We start from the raw sequence: 23012 nt of genomic DNA, 5'->3' as shown, positions 1-23012 counted from the left end.
TTGCTTTTAAAATAATTGGTATAAATGACTGAAGTTCCTTTTCATACCTTTTTCCTGACCCCAAAATTGGAAATGCTGCTTGAGAGCTGAAGAAAAAGCCCTTTAAAATAACAAATCTAATCAGAAACTAATGAGGTGATATTTTCTGGGCTTGTGCTGCCTTTTTCCTTATACTTTTTTTGATTCTCTCCTACTTTATTTTGTTCTCATGATGACTCTTGATGTGGAGAAGGGAAAAAAGTTGTCCCTTGATTGCTGGAAATGAGGAACTGGGTTTGCTGTGTATTTCATGATCCTTGCCTTTCTGCTGCTGTGGTTATAGTGCTCATCTGTGTAGATTCTGTAGTGTTTAGTGGCGGGCTGCGCTGAAGTCCTTTGTACAACTGGAGACATTTAGGGGATTTATCGCATCTACCCAGAGGCTTGCTTTCTAAATGTACATGGAAGGCTAACTACTTCTAAAGCTGTTCATTCATTGTAACTGAATGTCCATAGCATTTCCCTTGGAGAAGAGAGGGGTATAGACATACATAGTGAAATTTTCTATTTTCTTGTATTGAAAAAAAAAAAAAAAGCCTAATCAAGTATGGGAATGCATTAAAGGCTGATGCATAACACCTCGGTCTATCCTGTAATGGGCATCTCAACTTCAGTGGTCTGAAGAGGAGAAATGCAGTAAGTGTAAAACCCCTAGAATGTGGCCGGAGGTGATCATCAAGTTAATAAGCTCATCGATTTCTTTAAAGTCATTCTAGTAATGAATGCAACTGAGAGAAATACAACTGAAGTGCTTATGCTTGCATTTTAAGTCGAAGATACTTTCGTCAGTTTGTAATGAGGTACTTGTAGGATGTTTTTGAGATGGGTTGTTTATTGTACAGACACTAGCATGGCAGAAAATTGCTAAGTTGACAAAATGCACACTCAAGACAGGAAGTTTTTGTTATTCAGCGTAGTGATGGCCTTGACGCTGAAGAAGGAAGAATCTCTAAGCCATGTCAGTACTCCTCACATCCTGTGAGGCTACGCTTCTTAATGGTGAACTGGATATAAGTAAGCACCGTAGTGTCTACGAAAGAATGTATAGAATGAAAGAGGATGAGGAGTTGCTGGTCAATGTCATTGTAAGTCTGTCCCCAGTGCTACCCCCCAACCCCAGTGTACGAGGTATCTCTTTCTTTGTAATTTATTTTCATGAATGATTTGGGGATTTAATTTACCTAAGTATTGGTTAAGAATGTGTTTACTGCCTCAGATTATCAAATTCCAAACTTGGCCAACTATTTTTTTTAGTCAGTCACATTAAAGAGAACAATTCTCTTTTTAAAAAACAGATATGATTTGAATCAGAAAGTACCTACTGTTTCTTACTTGATCTTTAAAATCTCTGTAGGTTTTAGTCCTCTATTAAACACTGCTGGACATACGCATTTGGACTTGAAATACCAAAATATCTTTTTAGCATTGTAAGGCTGTCATACAATATAAGATTATCCCCTGTGTAATAGTGCTTTGTAGTTCTAGACATAAAATTGAAGACTTGGTGACTCTTAGTAAAGTGACTCATGTATTTCTGCACTGAATGAAAGCACCTGTTTCTTTAAGTAATTGAATTTAAACAAGTTCTTTGCTGTAACCTGGACTCTTAGTATTTTAAGTTGTTTTTTGGGGCTTAAACTACAACACTTCTGAGAATAACAGTGCTAAGAAATACAGTCCTAAAGGATCTGCCCATGCTACTTGGGGCTTTTCCATTTTAAGGAAAATACAGTTAGTTTTGCCTTGTTGCATGTTTCTCAAGGCCCTTTAGTTTGCCTGAGAATATATAAAATAATTCAGTTATTATGTAGTTACTCATTTCGTTATTGGCTCAAAATTTGCCAGTTTGGCGTAACTGGCTTATGCTGATCTAGGTATTTCCCCTTTGTCCCCTTGGAAATGGAACCTTAGGATCTATTTCCCTTTCTCTTTTTCCTTCTTCCCTTCATTCTGATCTTTAGCTACCAGCTTATTTTTTCTGGAGAACTAATTTAGAAAATGGCACCTTAGTGCCTAGGTCTTACCTTCATCAAGGCTGAACTGTATTAAGCCCTTGGTGGTTCTCAACAGTCTTGAGTGCTTATTTAAGCATCTTGTGAATTTGAGTTTCGTCCTTGTTTTAAATTTGGAAGGAAACAGAACTTGCTTTTTTCCATATGCATGATTAACTTCTTTCATTCAGATTAAAATTAACCTTTTATTTTTGTTAGGTTTGAAACTGATCTGGGTAAAATCAGTTTACTGAATGTGAATGTGCAAGGGGGAAGTGGGCAGTTGGTGATGGTCATCTGGGTACAGAGGGAAGTGAGAGTGCTTTTTTATGGCAATATTGACTTTTTTTCATATACTGATGAAATCCTCAAATATTGGAAGAATGGAAAGAGGTTTGGTAAGTGTAGCATGCACTGGCAAAGGCTCCTCTTTCTGTATTTCTCACTTCGAATGTGAAGGAAAGTTGTGGATAGGGGTAGATGAGCAAACTGATATAAAATGAGATTAAGAATAACAGGTTGTTTTAATGAAATACCTCCTCTACTCTAGGAGGTACAACTTAAAAGTTAGAATCTAAAAGTTTTGCTTTCATTCTAAAACTTTTCTTTGATTTCTTAGGAAAACGTTTTCAGATGTTCTTGGTCAGCTGAGAAGTTTTTAAAGCCTTGTGAAAGGAGAGAGAAGAGTTAAGGCTTATCAGCAGCCTGCTCAAAGGGCAGATTTGCTTTAGAAAATAGTTAAACAGAAAACACCCAGCAAGGTCTCGATACTGCTATCTTGATGTCTGTATATATGAGGTGTGTGTGGATATTGCTAAACTTATTAAATGTGTAAATGATTGGTGGATCCATTTTCAGGAGCTTACATCAACGTGTGTACCGCTCCTTTGACTCTTCTGTAAAACCTGCGTGTTCATGTTACAGGACAAAAAAATGAATGCTTTAGAATTGCAGAGAGCTCGTAGGAAATCTGGAAGACATAACTTCCTCTTCTTGCCAAGGGGAAAATGTAAACAAAGATCTGGCTTAATTGCAGGCTAACTACTAGACTGGTTTTCTGACTAAGCCTTTCCTTTAATTGATTGCTTTTATCGTAGAGAAAGTATTTGCTGTTCCATTTGAAATAGGTTTCTGTATTTTTGGGGAAAAAACACATCAGATTTTGTGGGCATTTAGTTCTGGCTATGGTGGCTGTCATGGAATCTAAGTGTAGGTACTAAAAGGGTTGGTGTAAATTCTGAGGAATTTGGTAGTTTGTGGAAGTCTATGAAATTTGCTTGTGAGGAGAGGCACTGTAATACTACTGTCTTTTTTTACTGTGCATGCTCTTAAAATGTCTGTCTACGAACAGCTGAAATCTTTGAAGTGTGTCACATAGGAAGATTTCTTGGCATCAGATGTTACGATATAAATGTTAGCTGTTGAAGCCAGCATGGCTTTTAAAACTTTCCTCTCTCAGAAAACCCCAACCAAAGGAGAAATCTTTTAAATAAGTATTTAAAATCTTATGTACAGCAATAGCTGATCTGGAAAACATGCGTAAGATCACCACATAAGTGGTGTTTTTATACTTCAAAATTAAAATTAATTTTAAAAATAATATTGGGGGGGGGGGTATTCTGTGGGTTTGACCTGGAATATCAGACTTCCTCAGGGCAGCGATGGTCCATAACCAGTTGACAAGCTCTCAAATGAGTCAGTTGTATAAATACTGTGTACACTGACTTCTCCAGTTCAGTTTTGTATTGCTGCCTGCTTCAGTGTGTAGCGTAGAACTGAAAGAGTCTTCGGTGAGCTGTGAAACTGTAGGGGGTAGGTAGCAGGCCAGCACCAAAACCTGAGCTTCAGCATTGCCCAAGGAGGGAGGATTCGTCTGTGTGGCGGGGCCAGGCTAGAGCGACTAGTTGAGGCTGAGCCTGAGGTAAGAGGGAATTAAATTGGTGACTGCAAGGATCTAGTTTTGTGAAGCTGTGAGGCAGTGTAATAGCACGTCTGCCCTCCACACATTCATAGCTACGTGTTCCCCTTCCAGTGGTAGCTGGCTGTCAGACCAACCTGCCCAGCTCCCTTTTTCCTCTGTTCCCTGCCGCCCCCTCCAGCTGTTGTGTGATGGATCAGCCATCTGAAACGACTTGTGCTGGGATCCTGTAATCTCTGTGTGAGGGGAAGTGGGAAAACCACTTGGCTGGAGCAGAGGAGTGAGGGGAAGGTATAGCTCCTTGTTAGTTTGACTTCAGTGGTGGTGTTGGATCATCCGGATGTATCTGTCAAGAGCTGACAGGCAGGAAGACTTGCATATACAGTTAGCTTCTCGCCATCAGCAGCTTGCTGGTTTGAGGAGAACACATAGGCTTGTCTTTTTTCTTCTTCTCCACATGACTAATACCTAGGTGTGTGCATTCTGTGACTGCAAACTTAAAATCTTCCAGGCCTTCAAAAAAGCAACCCCTGCCCCCCTCAGTGTGGACATCTTCGCTAGCAATGCCTGCTGTCTGAGGGGCTGCTAACAAAGGCCTAGCTGAGGACAGGAGCGAACCGTACAAGCACAGAACAGAAGTAGTACACGGCAAAGAAGAAGCTGTGGTTCAGCTCACTGGGTACTGTGACAGCTTGCAAGTGAAGTCCTTGTGGTAGCTGGCACTACATACGTCGCCTGTTTCTGCTAGGACTGCCCTTTGTTTGCGGACAACTTGAAGGGAATGTCTTTCCTACTTCTAATTTCTTAAGAGCTCTATAGAAAAACTACTGTACTGTAAGAGGGTTTTTGTAGCTACTCTCATTAAGATGTTTAAATTTAGTGACAGATGACTGAATGGGGACAAGGCAGTGCTACCCTTTAAAAGCAGAGCTGCTTGCAGTTGCACCAGAGGATCAGGTAAAAACAAACAAGGTCCTATCGGGTCCCTGATAATGGGGTTGTTCTGGGGCTTCACGAGTGTTTGCTGCAGTGGAAGGGGGATAGCTCTGCCATAGGAATGAGTATATGGGACTGGGAATGTTTATTTTTGAAGGCCATGCCAACTGACTGTTAGTCAAACCATACGTCATGTTTGGCTGTGGGGAGCGAGCAGCCTTTTGGCTACTTCTTGCTGTTCTTCCTCCTCTGACGTTCCCTTGGTAGTTCACCGATCTGGTGCGGGGAACCAGCTGCATCGGAGAGAACTCCTGCAGAAGAGGTTTCCCTGGCTTCGTAGGTGACAAAATGGAGGAGCTTCACGATTAGGGCAATAGGAGCTGAGGTGAGTGCTACTGAAGAAACGTGTGGAACCACAGTGCCAGTGAGACAGCTTTTTGTTTTTTATACGTATACTGAATTGTATGTTTTGAATCAAGATTGGAACTGTTTTGGTTGCATCTAAGACTCATCGTGGCTTGTGACTATTATTGTAGAAATTCAACGTAAACTGTAGCTTGCTTCAATGTCAGTTTTATGTGATTTTACTTTTTCAATTTTTGTTGCTTTTCCTTGTTCAGGAAAGGATTCATTATTTTTATAAAATACCTGCTGTGTCTCATGGAAAGGACTGGACTAGATTACCTTTTGAGTTCTTTACCGGTTTTTTCTGTGTTCTAGCTTCCAGCTTTTGTATTGTAAATAGGTGGATCCATTTGCCCTGAAGACATAAGATTATGCTAGCAAGTGATACTTCAAACTCTTCTTGTATCAAAGAGCAGAGGCTGCACAGGTCAAGTATGTTGTGTGAGGAGAAAAGGATGCACGGGGAGGATGGTTTTCAGAACAGAATGAATGGTGGTGTATTAAGAAGAAGGATGTAGAGAAAAATGTTTTGAGTATATGGCAATACTGGTAATGGCTTTTCTGGCCACAGGAAGAGGTTTTCAGGGGAAGTAACTGAGTTCCATGTTGTCCTGTCACCAGGCATCTCATAGAGCCATGAGCAGAAAGGAGGAGGATTATGCAGAGACACTGAGGTAATGAGGAATGATGTTGGTAATGGCTATGAGCAACAGAAATACCGCAAGATGTTACTGATGCAGAGGCTGACTGGCAGGATGATGTGTCAGTTGCAGCCAAAGACTGTAGAGATCAGTGAACAGAGTACATCCATGTGGGAAGGCCAATCAGTATGTGGGTCCAAGATTTTTAGTGTGCTTCAACACTGTGGTGCTGGGGTTAGTGTTTGGAAAAACCCCAAGTAGTGTCATCACCAGACTTCTACCTTTCCTGTTAAGACTGTGGTAGTTAATAAGGAAGCTAAGCATCAAAATGATGCTGTTCTTGAAGGTGAAATGAAAATGACAAATTGTAAGAGAAGATGGATGCTGCTTCTTGTTATATCAAAGCAGGTAGGTGCAGAGCGTGGTATTTCAGATTGCCTCACTAGTAACTTTAATGTGCTCTCAGAGGAAGTATGTTCTTAGAGGAAATGTAGTGAATGTAAACTCTGTGCTGGATTTAAAAGCACTATTGTGTACAGGAAGCTCTGAGATCCTAATTCAGAGTAAATGGCTCTCTGTGAAATAATTGGGCCTGGAGAAAAGGGAAAACATCTCTGGTGTGAGGAGACTGTAGGGTATATCCCACTGAGATGGTACCTGATGTGAGAAGGCAGCAGTGCTAAAATCCAGAGACAAATCTTCGATATGGTTGGGGTTTGAGCCAAGATTTCCCTGTCTTAGTAGACTTGCTAATTTAAAACAGCATCTTGTGTTGTAGCTGGGTCACAGCTCGAGCAAGAGGAGGAGTTCCCTTTCTGGATGAAACAAGGATCTTTATGGGGATGTCTCAAAGAACATAGAATAGAACCACGTGAATTGTGGAAACTGCACAGGCTACCTGCCGTTCCTCACAAAAATACCAGTCCTGTTGACAGATGGGCTACCTGAATAGAAAGACTTTGAAATACACTGCATAAAGGTTCTTACTTTTGCTCCACTGCTACTTTTTCTTTAGAGGAAGAAAAGACATGGCCTGAGTACATGACTGAGGGTACCTTTCATGTGTACTGCTGCACTACAGGACAGGCAGTATCATGGAGAGAGTGGGAGGCAGTCTTCCAAGGCAGGTTCAGTCCCAGTCTCTGAAGCTGAATTTAGCTGAAACTTAAGTTGCTGCCTGGCAAGATAACTGAATCTTGTCCAGAACTTCAGTACAATTAAAGCTGGCTCTATTTTTTTTATTTAAAATGTCTGATCCGTTCTTTGAGACACTTCGCAATTTGGAGGTTCCTCTTTCTGTCTTAAACTGCTGAATGTGTTCACAACGTGTTTATTACACCAAACAGGACTTCCTTTTCTTTTAAAACAAAAAACAACAACAAAAAGCAAACGTTTTTATTTGCTTTGAATAAGTCTTCTGAAAAACCTTTAGACGACTCAAAATGCAATATTATGTCAATGTAACATGCAATTATTCTAGATGGGCTAAAATGCATTATTCTCATTTTTTCCTTGTGAATAGGCATGTTCATACCTAATTATTCTGTTCAGTGATATTAATAAAGATTTAGTGGATAGGATTTCTCTGATAATCTTGCAAGGTAGTTTTAATGATGCTTTGTGTCTGAATCAGATTCATGCTCATTTCAAGTGAACTTCTAAAAGTGGAAAATCATTGAAGGATACAAGCAGTTACTTCATATCAAGAGGCAGTAAGCAACTTCTTGCTGATTTTGCTAAAAGAAGTGTTTTGAATTAAACTTCTGGAACATTAGTTACATCTGTCTTGTGAGTATCATCAATCAGACTTCTGGTAAACTAGGAGGTGCTTGCAACCAGCTGGAAGGATCAGTGATATGTAGAGATCAAGGTCCATATTTCAGTATGTAAAAATATTTAAGTTGCTTGGGAGGAACTTCCTGTTCCGTGTGGCATTGTACTGTTGTAAGTCAATTACTGCGTTTTATCTCTAAGTGGAATATAAAGATAGGTATATTTAGGGGAATATAAAGATGTTTAAGTCCGGCGCCTCTTCAGCATGGTTAGTGGTTCAGCCAGTCGCTACCCACATGTGACATTACTGAGTTGCTTCTGGGATGTGACACGTTCACACTGTGCTCTGAATTGCTTTGCTGATCATAACAAGCCTACTTTGAACATTGTTTGCAAGACAGTACTGAGGAGATGGCTTTTTCTGTACTTTCTGTGTCTTTTCAACTGCCTGAATGCTTCTCAATGTTTTCATTTTTTCTAAGGTATGCATATCTTCAAGGCTACACGCCTTTATACTTGATTTGAATATAGTTCTTTTAACTTTCACTTTGATTCCCCAGAGGACATGTTGAAAAGTAGTACAGGTTATATTATTTTTTCTAAAGCTCAGCCCTGAGAGTCTCAATAGGTCTAGAAATAAAAGGCAAGGTCTACTGTGGGTTTTTTGCCTCCTTCATTTCAAAATATCTTCTTTTTTAATGGGCAAGTATAGTACTTTATGGAAAAGAAAATGCTTTAAAATTCATGCTTAACTTCAAAAAAGGGTTCTTTGTGATAGCTGGAACACGTGATCCGAAGCAAAGAACCAACCAATGCAGTCACTTTAATGATCTCGTTATATCTTGCCCTTTTGCGCTTGTAACTGCTGACATGGCTGAAGGTCTGGTGTTTTGCTTACAGTTTTTTTTGCCCATGCAGTAAATAATGAAATTTTTTTAGATTGCAATCATGAAAAACATTATTCATTCCTCACTTTTGTACAGTCCTAATCCAAACTAGAAACTTTCAGATGTATTAGCTACAACTTACTATTGTATCATCCATGTATTTTTGAGTGATGAAAGGCTGATTGCTTGACTAGAATAAAAAAAAAATCAAAAAGACTTCTGCGTGGATTTGCATATGTGTCAGGCTATAAACAGTTGGTCCTTCAAAATTTCAGTTGTTTTCTTTGAAGAGAGAGTTACCAGTTACACAGTTTATTTGAGATATGCTGTCCTAGGTGCATTCAGTCCTTGAGTGTGTGTGCTCCCAGGATTGGAGACTTCCAGCCTTGGCAAAACCTGCAGGTATGCCAGTACCTTGAGTGCCTCATGCGTGGAATAAGAGGTGGGTGTGAACAAGTAATACCTGGTGCCTCTCAGCTCCTCTTCCTTGGAGCACCCCCCGGGGAGGATAGTACCAAAACGAGGTAGATAGTAAGCGTGCATCTGAACAAACGGCTGTGACTCCAAGCAGAAATAAGCAACTTTTTCTTCATGCTTAAGTGCTGGTCCCAGTTGCTGTCTGGAAATTCCAGTACTGATGCACTGTAATAACTGTTGTGGCCAGGGCGGCTGTGTTTGGAGCCTCCCCAGGTGGATGGGAGCGGTAGAACCGTGCTGCTGAATATGGGATTGTCATTGTGCTCCTGAGCGTGGCTTGGTGCTCAAGTGCCCATTGCCAGCCTGCTGCACCGTGTCTGGAGGCAGGTTCAGGCAAGCTGGTGAACATGGACCCTAAATGTTTGTCCTTGCTAAAATTTAATTGAAGTCCTTCCTTACTGGGATTTGCCCTTTTGGTTGGTGTGTGCTTGGGTTGGTTAGTTGAGTTTTGTGCAAAAACGGACCTATTTGCTGCTGGATGTTGTCGTCTCATCTGACATCCTTTCTGCTTCCTTGCTGCTAGAAGGGAACTGTTGGGGCAAAAGAGCAAAGCAGTCTTTGGCTAAATGAAAATGTAAATAAATATGAATAAGGTATGTTTGTATTGTCTGTTACTGGTAGTGAATCTCAAATATGTGAAAGTATAAAACCTGAAAAATAATGATGGTACAAGTACGTACATATGCTTGATATGATTTCTTAATTTTTTCCCTAGGATTATGCTGTTTCATAATCCTGTGGCAACAACTGCAGAAGAAATACAAAAAGGTCTTTAAGGTTTTTTTGGTGGTGTGGGAGGATGTCTTTGGGTGTAGAATGTGTTGTAACACTCTCCACCTTGCCCTTTATTCCACTGGGATCTAATTAATATACAGAAACATTTATGAAAGCTTTATATTGAGTGACGACTATAAGCAACGTGTCACCGTTAGCCAAAGTCCATTTTGTACACAGATTTTTGTTAAACCAAAATTCCCAATCCAGGAATTTTTGGCTGTCAGCCCAGGTACCTCAGATGCAAATCCTTTTAGGTTCTTAAAATCTTAAGTTCAGTTTGGCAAGTTTCGTGAAGACTGAAGAATTTAATTCAGGTGGTACTAAGACTTAATTAGATCTATGGTTTGTGTGTTTTTTGTTTTATTATTTTTTATTCTCTAAGTATCAGTTTAATTTGGAAGTCACTTCTGTGTTTTCAGTAGCATTTGAAATAATTCTGGCTCCTAAAGCTTCCTGGCTTCATGTAACACAGTTCATCTACTATTTACTGCATTGCAGGCTTTTTTTTTTTTTGAACAAGAACTTCGACATAGTTTAACTTTTTTCTGTGTACACGTATACAGAAAAACAGTGCACATCTGTTCGTGTGTCACTGTTCTCAACAAGAGATCCTGTTTCAGTAGGTCAGCAGATCTTTAATTTAGTCTTGGTAGTGTGTACGTTCGCATGGATATGGACTGTACCATGCAAGAAGAGGTTCACACGATAGTAGTTCTTAAAAAATAAATCAGGACTGTATTCTGAGACTAAAATTAGATGTAATTGTTTAGTTAAGCTGAAATAGGAAGCTTTTGGTATTCAAGATAACATCTGCAAGGAAAGATGAAATCTTTCCTTTGGCAGCTAAGTATCTAATTATTTGGCATTGTTTCTTTGTTTTTCATTAATTTTCTTCTGCAGTGCTCTTTAACTATGGGGAACCGGCATTCTTGATGTGGCATATTGCATGCTGAGATGTCTTTACATTCATACAGAGCTCAGCAGGTACATGCAAGAGTGATTTCTGTGCAGGTAGGCTGGGTTTAGTGTGGAGGCTAAAGTGCATTCTGGGGGAGGGAAAGAAACCCTACTGTATGCACAAGTGGTACAAGAAGGATGCCTTGCTGGCAGAAAAGATGCAGCCCTGGCTCTAGTAGCTTAGTTCTCTCCCTAAGCTCTTTCTTTTTCTACCTGTGCTCGTGTGATGCCATAAGAAGCCAACTGGTAACTGATACTGATTAAAAATTGAACTTTTTGTCAAGGTTGCTTTTAATGCATGGGTCAGTTTTCTTGCTCACTGAATATTTGAGCCAGAACAAATAAGGTAGGGAAAGTGGATTTGAGGATGAACAGGGCAGGGCTTCCTCCAGGACAGTCGTCATTGTGGCCAGCTTAAGTTGTTTGGGTTCCGGGTTGTACAGTGTTACCTCGTACAACCTAGAAATGTAATAAAAATTCAAAGATTACGTTTTTAAGTGATACACAACATTAAGGAGAGTAGTGGTATTAAACTATGATCAGTTTAGAGCTATGTGCCACAATATACCCTGTAACTAACTGGAATGTTTGAATTTGAGAAGCAAAATACCCTCAAGATGTCTGTTACCGTCCACTTGACCACTCAGTGCATGGTTAAATTAGAAAGGACACACAAGAAATTGTGGCATACGTAAATGGACAGAATGGCTGACCATAGTGCCTGTTCTGCTTAAATGCATTGAATTCCTCCTTCACTCAAATTGGCATATAGCTTATATACATATATTTTTATATATACAGCTTTAATATGACACTCTTTTTTTACATTGTCCTACGTTTTGCAAAATTACTTGTTACATATTTTATGTTTAGTGAGTGAATTCATTCTGCATGGTATTCACTTGTTTAATGTGTAACAATGCTTTTGTGCCATTTAATTAAATTATATATCAGACATTTTATGAGGTTTTTATAGTTTTCACATTCTTCTGTATTTTGTAAATTCAGACGCTGAATGTCTAATGCATTGGATTATTGCGTATACTCTTTGATCATGTTCCTTACCCATCTTCTGGGGCATGCTTCTTGCCAAGTGGAAGAAGACGTGAGGTATTAACTTCAAACCTGAGACTCGGACTACACTTTTTCCCATGCCAGGAAGAATTGAAAAGTATTAGTAGGCATCTAATGGACGAGTTAACACATCACAACTGAACACAGAAGCAGAAAGTAGAATAGCAGTGACGTTACTGCAGGACTCAGTCCAGATGAACTAAGTCCAATTTTCCCAGAGAAAAGGGAAGTTGTTGGGATATCTACCCAGGTTGCTGGCTATTATTTGTGATAGTTGCCTTGCAGTTTGAATTCCAACTCTTATCGCTTGTACTAAATGTAACTAATTCCGTATAGAAATGGAAGTAAAATCTATGCAACACTGCCTGTAGGTACACAAATCAATTGAAGTGTCACTTTCAGTGAAAGTTGTTTTCTGTGTTTTTCCTTAAGTCCGTGGAGATTTTCTTGTATGGAGAAGAGGTCTGCATCCATATGGGCATGGTTATCCTAGAATAACTAGCTTATTTTTGTGTGTGGATGGTGGTGGGGAAGAACATTGCATAAGACTGAACTAATCCAACAGCTTGTGTTTGAGATTTGCTGGCGTTAGCAGGTGTGATGCTGCCCGTTCTGTGCACGCTCTGGTTCTCGTTTCATACTGAGCAGGCTTATCTCACCAAGCAAGCAAAATTTTTTTATTTTTTCCATTTCCTGACCTGTGGTGAGCTGAATCTGTGTAGAGATAAGGTTGAGAAAAGCACCAGCTTACAAGCACTTGAGGAGACATTGACAGGTAGCTGGGGAGGGCAGGCACGGCAGCTCCCCCTTTCTGTGTTCGCGAGCCTGCAGACAGGCTGCAGTTGGCATACACAACACCAGTAAAACTGCTGTGTTGTGATGGTCTTCTGCCTTTGCAGAAGTTGGCTAGGGGAAACAGGCTGCAACTTTGTGAGGCAGACCTGGGCTGTAAGCCCTTCACGGTAAGGATTGTGCCTGTACGAAATCTCTATTGTGAGGTGTTGTGGTTCCTTTCTGCAAGCACCTGATGACCACAGAAATGCCAGATGGCCTGCTTTGAGGAACCTTGCTCTGTGGCATCAGATGGCTGGAAAGCACGCACCCTCTTCGTAATGCTTCGGTGCCGTGCCAGTGTCTCACCTCTTCACATTGCTACATCTCTAAGCTAGGTTTCCAAACCCAGCTCTGCTCTTCTTCCTCATGTAAGCAGCCCTTGTATGTTGCGACACTTGTTGTTTTTCCCTCTATTCCTACAGCAGTCTGCAGCCTCTCACTTTCTGCTCCTCGAGATGGATCTGTTTTGCATGCTGCGTTTGTGACTAAGAAGCCAGGTGTGTGTGTTTAGCTAGGATCATATCTCGCCTCTGCAGCATCATGGTAACTCCCACTTCTAAACTCATGCCAGAAATACAGATTATTAAAGCAGGGAAAAGAGACCAGGTGCTGCAACTTCCTTGAAACACATACTCTTGTGTGGTACTCAGCTGTCCAATCTGGCATGCCAGAGTTGTGCTGAGAAAGAGGATAAGGTTGGTAGCATACAGTAAGTATAGTTACACCTGTACCAGCCTGGTGGAATTTAGCTACATGTTCACAATATTAAATCTGAACCGAATTGAGTCTAAAAAATTCTGAGGATAGATTTTACCTTTGTGGTGTTCTTTCTGACCTGTCCATCTGTTTGTGTTCTTGATGGGGGTGCACACGCTCAGTTGACTAAAAAGGAGCTGTTACTGTGATAACTCTCACTATGCAGTATTAATATTTTAATGCTGTTAACATAAAAATAAATTAGAAAATGCTTGTTTGTATGTACGATGCAAGTCCTTGTTCAGGTTTCTTCAGAACTGACTTCTAAAATGTTTTCAAATGCCTAATAAAGAGTAGATTAAACTTCGGGTTTGTTATAAATGTTCATTTAGGTAATGAATATGTGCCTTACTTTGACTATTAAAAACCTACTTCTAGCTGCTAGTCCCAGCTTGAAGAACTGAATGAGAACTACACAGCTGGTGTGAAATCAGAATGCAGCTGAAGGCAGTTATGATGGTACAACCTTCAACAAATTGGCTTATTCTGCTTTCCCAGTCATTGTAATTGAATTAGGGATGTTTATAACAATGTGTGAATGCATCAGTGTGCATGTACAGTCTTTCTTGGCATAGTTAAAGGAGCAGCTCTAGTCTAGTCTAGACCATCCCCTGCTTGAAGACTTCTGAGCTTGCTAGCCATCCTGTTCCTTGTCGCAGTTTGTCATACTGAATTGTGAATGGCTTGGACATAACAGATTTCAGGAAAAATGTTTTTTGATCTTGGTTTAATCCTTCAAACAGAAAGTTATCTTTAAAAATAAAACCTCAAACATGTTCTAGAAACACCGTGTGCTGGAGGCTGAGTTTGTTCTAAATCATGTAATACCTACGAAAAACAATTGTTAAAGTAACTTATTGGTGTTTTGCTTTTCAGAAATGGAGGAACAGAATGCTGGATCTGGGATTGAAGATTTATAAAGGATTATGGGATTATACATTGAAGAGCCAGCAGGCGGAATGCCTGAGTGACTGAAGAAAATGGGTGCTAATGCATCTAACTACCCTCACTCATGTTCCCCAAGGGTAGGGGGAAATTCACAGGCACAACAGACGTTCATAGGTAAGTTTCTTCAGTTATCTTGTTGCTTATATAAATGGCTCGCTGGATTGTATATAAACTGGATTTGAATTCTTTGCAGTAATATTATGCCTAGTTCTTATTTTCTAGGTCATCAGTTTGAATCTGTTCAAGCTCAGTAGTGCGTGAAATTTGGTACTGTTCAATATCTGTTTGGTGTATATATGCAATGAGTTGATCTGCCAGTTGCTAGTAAACAGCTGCTAGGTTATTTATTTAAAAAAAAGTGGTTTTTTTGAAAATTCAGCCATACACACTAGCTCTTGCTGTTTGAAGAGCAGTTGCTAACTGTAAATAGTATTTACCATTTTGCGTTCTTCCTCAGATTTTCAGTGAAACTCTTAAAGCGCAGAACACTCCTGATCATCAGTGCTCCTTGTAGTATTGGCATTGTGTCTGTAGGAGAGTGAATTACTTCTTCATTGCCAGAAAGGTTATCTCTGCTAATAAACCTGTTCAAGTAACAAGCAGTCTGGAAGATAACTTCTCCTTCTGCCCTTTTCCTGTTTCTGCAAATTGGGGTGAGGAGAGGGGAGTTACTTGTTTATAATACCGTTAGGACAATAAAGTACCTTGCCTAAGTAGAAACTTGAGTAGATGTGCTCTTAAACTACCTTCTCATCCCAGTCATAACTGGGGCAGGTACCAACTTTATATGCTTTTCAGTCTAGCACAAAAAGACCTCAGTGTAGATCTAAGCACTGTCACACTATAAATAATAATTACGTGATGAATCTAAAAGAAGACACTACTTCAGAAGATAATCGAGTTTAAAAAAAACAACACCCTGACAGCCTGAAGAATGATCTTAGCAGTAAATAACATAAATACTTTATAAACACATTTCTCCTTTATGCCTTGGCTTGCAACAGTGAATAAGTAGCTAATGATATGCAGTGTTACTTCTGTTTTTAATCACCACTGAAAGCGCAGTGGAATTCTTAGAGGAAAAATAGACTTGCTTTGTAATATTTTTTAATCTCAGCTTTTGTGACATTCCTAACTTTTGGAGATCTGAGTAGAGGATAGCACACAAGTTCTTATATGTGAAAGTTTCTTTGGATTAAAATTGGGTGTGCTAGTAGCATGTCAAGAAAACTTTTAGCACTAACATCTTGTATGTTACATAGTATGTTGTACTATGCTGTAAAGTCCTCCTAAAGGCTTAGTTAAGATACACTGAAAATACATTAAGAGTAGTAAAAGAAATATCTCAGTTTATATCTGTGTTCTTCCTAAAATCGCGGCAAAGACTTTTTCAGTGCACATCTTGGTGGGTTTTTAATCTGCCTTTATATTGAATGAAGAGTAACCCTAGCAGATCTGCGTTCCCAAACATCACTTGAAGAGTTTATAAGAGGCGGAGAAAGTTCCAAAGGCTTCATCAAATTCCCTGGGAACTTTGTCCTTTGTGTGTGGAAGGTTTTCATGATGCTCTTCGATATTAAAACCCAAATAGAAATCTATTATTTAGTATGCTGCAAACTTATGGATCCCCATTACCTAATGAAAATTGGAGTTGAGGCTTTTTTGAGGAAGGTTTATAAGCATGTGATTGTATCATCTTAAGCAAAGAAAATGAGTGTTCTGATATTTAAAAAAAATAAAAATAAAAATTGAAATCTTCTGATATTATGGTGGCATGTACACTAGTAGTGTAACTGTGCTACTTCTGACACTGGCATACATCCCTTCTTTCTGCCTTGCACTGGTTGGCTATTTCTTGACTCTTGTTGGGTGGCTGGCTTGTTGTAGCTGTCTCAGTAGAAAATAGATGTCCTAAAATTGATAGATGAGATTTTAATCACTTGTCAAAGTAATCATGTTTTTGTTACACATGAACTTTTACAGTTTCATTATGCAGAAGGCATAAGGTGTACATATTTGCAGTTATGCTTTTGGGCAGCACGAAGACTGGTGGTGTAAGAGCACGATGTGTATTAGTTGCCTTCTTTCTGGAAACTGGATTCAGACCCGTGGGTTTGTTTAGACATGCTGCTTTGCCATTAAAATTGCACCATGCTACAGTATAAATGTAGGATGAACATTGAAAGCAGAGAACTGATCTAACAAAGCACGGTATTTTCATAGTGTGACTTCCCATGTTAGTTAAATCAATGCTAAATTTGCTTGCAGATTTCAAAGAGGAGCTAAATCAATACAAATGAAGTGCTCCCTGTAAAAAATACTTTTGTTTTAGCAAAGGCTTAACTAGTCATTCTCTTGCTGTTTTGTCTACAGCATTCAGAAGGAGGATTTCACACCATTTTCTAGGGTGGTACATCTGTTCAAGATGTTTGTTTTTTATATGCAGCTCTATAATTAGTTCTTAACATGTGTAGGCATGCAGAGGACTTGACAAATCCCATTATTCATTGTCAAGTGCCCTAGTAGTTTCTCTTGGCAGTCATCTGTTTGTTATAAATATTTATCTGTTCAAAGCTAGACATGGTCTAGGGGCATGAAGTAGCTATTGCTTTTTAACAACGTTTAATCATAGAATCGTGTAGGTTGGGAAGGACCTCCAAGATCACCAAGTCAACCATTAACCTAGCACTGCCAAGTCCACCACTAAACTCTGTCCCCAAGCACCTCATCTACACATCTTCTGAATACCTCCAGGGATGGTGACTCAACTGCTTCTCTGGGCAGCCTGTTCCAATGCCTCACAAGCCTCTCAGTGAAAAAAATTTTCCTAATATCCAACCCAAACTTTCCCCTGGCACAACCTGAGGCTGTTTCCTTTTGTTCTATTGCTTGGTGCTTGGGAGAAGAGACCGACCCCCCACCTTGCTACAACTGCTTTTAAGTTAGTTGTAGAGAGCAATAAGGTCTCCCCTGAGCCTCCTCTTCTCCAGACTGAACAACCCCAGCTTCCTCAGCCGCTCCTCATAGGACTTGTGCTCCAGGCCCTTCACCAGCTTTGTTGCCCTTCTCTGGACACGCTCCAGGGCCTCGATGTCCTTCTTGTAGTGAGGGGCCCAAAGCTGAACACAGTACTCGAGGTGCGGCCTCACCAGAGCTGAGTACAGGGGGACAATCATTTCCCTGGTCCTGCTGGCCATGATATTTCTGATACAAGTAGGATGCTGTTGGCCGCCTTGGCCACCTGAGCACACTGCTGGCTCATGTTCAGCTGGCTGTTAGTGAGCACCCCCAGGTCCCTTTCAGCAATACTAGACTTCCGCCTTTTATTGTAGAAGAGGGGAGTAAATTCTTTCTTCCGACTTCTAATGACAATGCCTCCTGAAGGAATACAGGTAGACCCAAAAGAGGCTTGTCAAAACTTTCTTTCAGGGATGCTGAGCCACCAGCTGTTGGGAATCCAGGGAGGCTGTGCTAGTGCATCTCCTCTTCTGCATCTGGAGAAAGGCAGTTGCCACAGCTCTATTAATAGCAGTGCTTTGTCTAATTGTAAGACTTACTAGTGCTGTTTGCAGTGCTTCTGAAGTTAAATCCTCTATGTAGCTCAGGGTGTGCATAGGTTTGAATGGTATTTTAGTGTCTTGTGGTGATTCATGTGCAAGTAATACCTGATGGCAGCCTTCAGGGAAGAGAGAAATTGAGACTTCTGGTGTCCTAGTTTTTTGTTTAGCAGAATATAAGGGAATATTGAATGTACTCAAATTTGCCATTAGAATCCAAAATACTTGAAATAATAATGAGCTGGCTTGTTCCCTCAGAGCAGCATTGTTACGGAATGTCCAAAGTGTAGTTACTTTTATTGTGAAATGTAATCTATACTCTTATTTTTAAGTATAGTGAAATTGTAGGCTCATCTCTATCAGCAGGAGGCTGAATCTCCACTTTTCTATTGTAATATCTATTAAATCATGTAGAAGGAATATTGCAGATTTTATGGTGTGATCTCTCTGAAGTAGTTTTGAGTTACTAGTCTTTTCATTTAAATTGACTTGAATGTCTTGAAATTTCAATATGACTTACAATATGTTGCCTGATTGAGCGAAATTTAATGTAGCATGGCTAAAATAGTCTTTCCTCAAAGAAAGTAAAGTTCCTTCCCAAAACTTTCACTAACAGGTGGATTGTAAAACCATTACACGGCATGATTTGGGAAGTTATTATTAGCTTGGCAGAAAAGCAGGTGTATAGGGTTACTTAAAGTTATTGAGGCTTAAATAATGAAACAATTTATGGTTATATTAACTTGCTAGATTTGCCATGTTCTCAGATACAACTTTGAATTGCTCATATCTTTTTCAAACTTCAAAAAATATCTATCTGAAATAATGTGGTAACTAAAACTGTACTTTGACAGACTGGCCCATAACGTCAAAATAGCATCACATCAAATCTGCCTGGAACAAATGGAACTGAGAGACAGACAGGTGACTGAAACAAGTTACAGAAGGCCACACAAACTATGTGGTGGTTGGACATGCTTTGAACTTAATAATCCACAACAGGTAGTGAAGTTATGCAAGTGTAGTAATAGAAACCTATTAAATGTTCCCAACAGAAATATTTACAAATATATTTCAGGTTAACAAAGCCTGTGATTGCTATCGATCTTTATGCCATTTGGAAGCGTCTTATTTTGGTATCTTGTCTGGAAGAAGTTGGTTTGGTGTACTTTTTTTTTCCTGTCAAGTCTGCATTTTCCACCATCTGTCTCAGAATAAAAACTCTGTAAATTAAATTAGAAAATAGCCCTTTACCCAGTGAGTCATAGTTCTGTTTAAACTATAGTTTAAATTTTTTTATTAAAACTTTAATTCAGTTTTCCATTGCTTCTAAAAATGTTAATCCTAATTTCTTTTCTTACTATCTGTGTTATTGTATATGTAGCTAACATCAAAATGGCCATCAGCAAACTCTCATTTAGGAGAACAGGTCAGGAATGAAATGCAAATAATGTTGGGGGAAAATCTATTTTTCATGGCAGGTTTGGATCACAACGTAATTTACATGTAAATGATCTTCGATGAAAAATGACATGCATTCTTTAACTGCATAATACTACTTTCAAAGGAAATCTTTACTAAATTAAAGTTTGCATGTTTCATATTGTTTTTAATGGGGTGTACACACAAATTGGCATCTGCTCTGTGGAAGGGATCCCTTTTTGTGTTTGATTTTCAGCACTACTTAATTATCACATGCAGGATTTCTGTTTTCATGTTAAAATCTGCATCAAAATTGGATTAATTGTCCTTAATTTTCTTGACAGTTTTGGTACTGTATTCTTATTTTTGTTTTTTTTCCACCCTTGTAGAAGAACAGAATTTGAAAATTACTTTGGAAGATGAGGGCAGCTCACAGCTACTGTGAGACTACTGTTTCATTAAGTTCCTACAAGTGTATTTTTTAAAAAGGCTGTGTTTTTGCATCTCCTAGCGCTAGTACAATGAAGCTTGTAACATTATGACCACAGTTCTCTCTTCCTGCTTTGATAAGTGTGCCATGTGCAACAGAGGTACATCAACTGGCACTGCCTGGCTCTTAGAATTGAGAAAATGAAGCTATAAATTTTAATAATTCAATAACTTATTATTAAAGTATAAACTTCATAATAAACATAAGCTTATTAGATGAAGAAAAAGGCTTTCTGTTCTTAATAGCCAGAAAAGGATTCAGTCAGGTTTTCAACTTGTTGAATTATCTTATGTGTGGAGAAGGAAAAACTGTTAACTTAGAGACACTGATGGACTGCTTGAATATTACAGACCTTTCTTTTAAAGAATGAATGTGTTTAATTTTCTTCCTTTTGTTTTGCCTTCAGGGACATCATCCTACTCTCATCAAGGTTATGGCTGTGAATCAAAGCTGTATAGCCTTGACCATGGCCATGAGAAACCTCAAGACAAGAAAAAGAAAACCTCTGGCCTTGCCACCCTCAAAAAGAAATTCATTAAGCGTCGGAAATCTAGCCGATCTGCTGATCATGCCAAGCAGATGCGAGAACTCCTCTCAGGCTGGGATGTCAGAGATGTTAATGCATTAGTAGAAGAATATGAAGGGACGTCAGCCTTAAAAGAACTTTATCTACAAGCTAATTTAGCAAGACCAGAAGCCAGGACGCTACAAAAAGACATGGCTGAACTTTATCAGTACAAATATTGTACCGATGTAGACTTAATATTTCAAGAAACTTGTTTTCCTGTGCATCGTGCGATATTAGCGGCAAGATGTCCGTTTTTTAAGACGCTGCTTTCTTCCTCACCAGAGTATGGGGCAGAAATAATAATGGACATCAACACAGCTGGCATTGATATGCCTATGTTTTCTGCTTTGTTACACTACCTTTATACGGGAGAGTTTGGAATGGAGGATTCAAGATTCCAAAATGTTGATATCCTCGTGCAGCTTAGTGAAGAATTTGGAACACCAAATTCCTTAGACGTTGACATGCGTGCACTGTTTGATTATATGTGCTATTATGATGTGGTTCTAAGCTTTTCATCCAACTCTGACTTAGTTGAAACTTTTGGTGGAAGTCAGAACTGTCTAGATGAAGAGCTCAGAGCTCACAAAGCTATTATTTCATCACGATCTCCATTTTTTCGCCACTTGCTGCAGAGGAGGATACGAACTGGTGAAGAAATCACAGACCGAACTCTACGAACTCCAACTAGAATTATATTGGATGAATCTATCATACCAAAAAAGTACGCTAAGGTCATCTTGAACTGTATGTATACAGATGTGGTGGACCTCTCAGTTTTGCACTCCAGCCCTTCAGTGGGCAGTTTAAGTGAAGTTCAGGCTCTTGTAGCAGGAAAACTAAACATGACTAGGGCTGAAGAAGCTATGGAGCTTTACCACATAGCACTGTTCTTGGAGTTTAACATGCTTGCACAAGGTATGTAATACTGTCCTCTCTACGGAATAAATGACCATTTGAACAATTTTTTTTATCTTGAGAATCAGAATTGTTTGGATTGGAAAGGGCCTTCAAGATCATCTAGTTCTAAGCCCCCTGCGATGGGCAGGGATGCCTTCCACAAGACTAGTTAATTGTGAATAGCTTAAATGTCGAACTTGGTTAAGAAAACATGAATGCTAAATGTCAGTATGAAAAGAAAAAATGTACGTTTCTGCAGGAGTCCAAACAGTAGTTTAAAAAGAAAGGAGGGGAAGAGGTATGGGTTTTTTCACTTCGGTCCATTTGAGGAAATCAACTTTCTTCACAGTCATACCTGTGCAGAAGCCAGCATTAAACTGTCAGTGAAGCTTTGTCTCCTGTCCAGCTGTTGCTTTCTCTTCACAGTGCCTTTCAGTAATTCCTGTCCTACCTCAGCAGTAGGAGCAGGGTGTGCAGTGGGTATTATGCTTGCATGCCCTCTGCTTTCCGAAGGGGAAGAATAAGAAACACTTGCTCGAGTTTCTGCGCTGTGCTCATAGTCAGATAAAATAGCCTTCTGCAATGAAACTTGGAGTTCTATTCACTCATATTTCTAGTGCATCTTTTTTCAAAATGTTAAATGAAGAAGACTACAGCTATTGTACATTTACATTTAAATAAGGAAGTATAAATAGGAGCAGCCTGTGGGATCCAGGGGTATTTTTGACCTGAGCGTGAATGCACCTCTGTTAATTTGTCACTTTGGTGCTGGAATCCTACGTGTCAGCCACCTTTATTGGATGTGGAAAGGGTGCTGTTGATGGGGGTGGTGAAAGTTGAATTTCTTTGAGCATCTGAATGAGTAGAATTAGCAGTGCCTGTTCTCACAGAACAGTTCAAGCACTATTCCTACAGCAGCTCGCCCTGTAACCTGGTCAGCAGAAGCTGTGAGTTGGGATGTTTGTCTGTGTGAAGAATTGAGAAAGCTGCTGTGTTCAAGTCTTCTCAATTCAAGCTGAGGTTTTGAAAAATGCTAACTACTTCATCTGCAGTTTTTATTCCTCTTTCGTAGAGTGTGTATTCTTTTCTGAAAATGAGGCCCTTTACTGCATTCATGGTACAAAGTCTAGAATTGCCAGCTTCCTTTCTGAAAACCATTAGTTTGTCTGCACTCTATTTTACAGTGTGAGTATGCATAATGAGTCTTGCTATCAGTGGCTGGCAATGTACTTGAAGAAAAAGAATTTATTTCCTATCTGTAAGTTGGAGATAATGCATCTGTGTTTTCCAGGGACAGAAGAAATGCCGTATGAGGGCTTTTAGCTGCAATGAGCGTCATTATTGAAGCATGCTGTTTATTTCAAATATGTGTAACAGGTCTTTATTTCTGATCTTTATCTACTTTCATTTACAATCCCTTTTTTGGGCCTAGATGAGGTATGGGGTGGAGGATACAAGAGATTCTCGCTGAGAGAAGGAAATAGCTAGAGTTGCTATGAAGTGATTTACATATTAGCAAGGCTGGAAACTTAAATTATTATTTCTGTGGCTTATGTCAAAGCAGGCACACCAAGCCTGCAATCTTGCTGCTTGAACGTAAACATAAAAGGTTTAATTGTGCAAGTGCTGCAGGACATAAGTATCTATTTCTTGATAAGCAGA

The 23012-nt window shown here is 39.5% G+C and overlaps 1 protein-coding gene across 4 annotated transcripts in view; it reads left to right on the top strand.

Moving 5' to 3' along the window:
* Positions 1 to 23012, top strand: part of BTBD7 (BTB domain containing 7) — a 57142-nt gene that overhangs the window by 5320 nt on the left and 28810 nt on the right. For 3 of the 4 annotated variants that reach the window (XM_080594231.1, XM_080594229.1, XM_080594230.1), the window contains exons 2-3: positions 14342 to 14527; positions 20289 to 21368. In XM_080594231.1, the coding sequence (XP_080450357.1) occupies positions 14446 to 14527; positions 20289 to 21368 (1162 nt within the window). In that variant the 5' untranslated portion in view covers positions 14342 to 14445. Of the gene's footprint in view, positions 1 to 14341; positions 14528 to 18824; positions 18973 to 20288; positions 21369 to 23012 lie in introns of those variants that run through there. The other variant, XM_080594232.1, reaches the window with a different exon arrangement.

Source organism: Anser brachyrhynchus, assembly GCF_964034855.1.
Source record: "Anser brachyrhynchus genome assembly, chromosome: 5".
Taxonomy (NCBI): domain Eukaryota; kingdom Metazoa; phylum Chordata; class Aves; order Anseriformes; family Anatidae; genus Anser; species Anser brachyrhynchus.
Note: the sequence above shows the minus strand (reverse complement) of the source record. Positions and strands in the feature narration are given on the sequence as shown.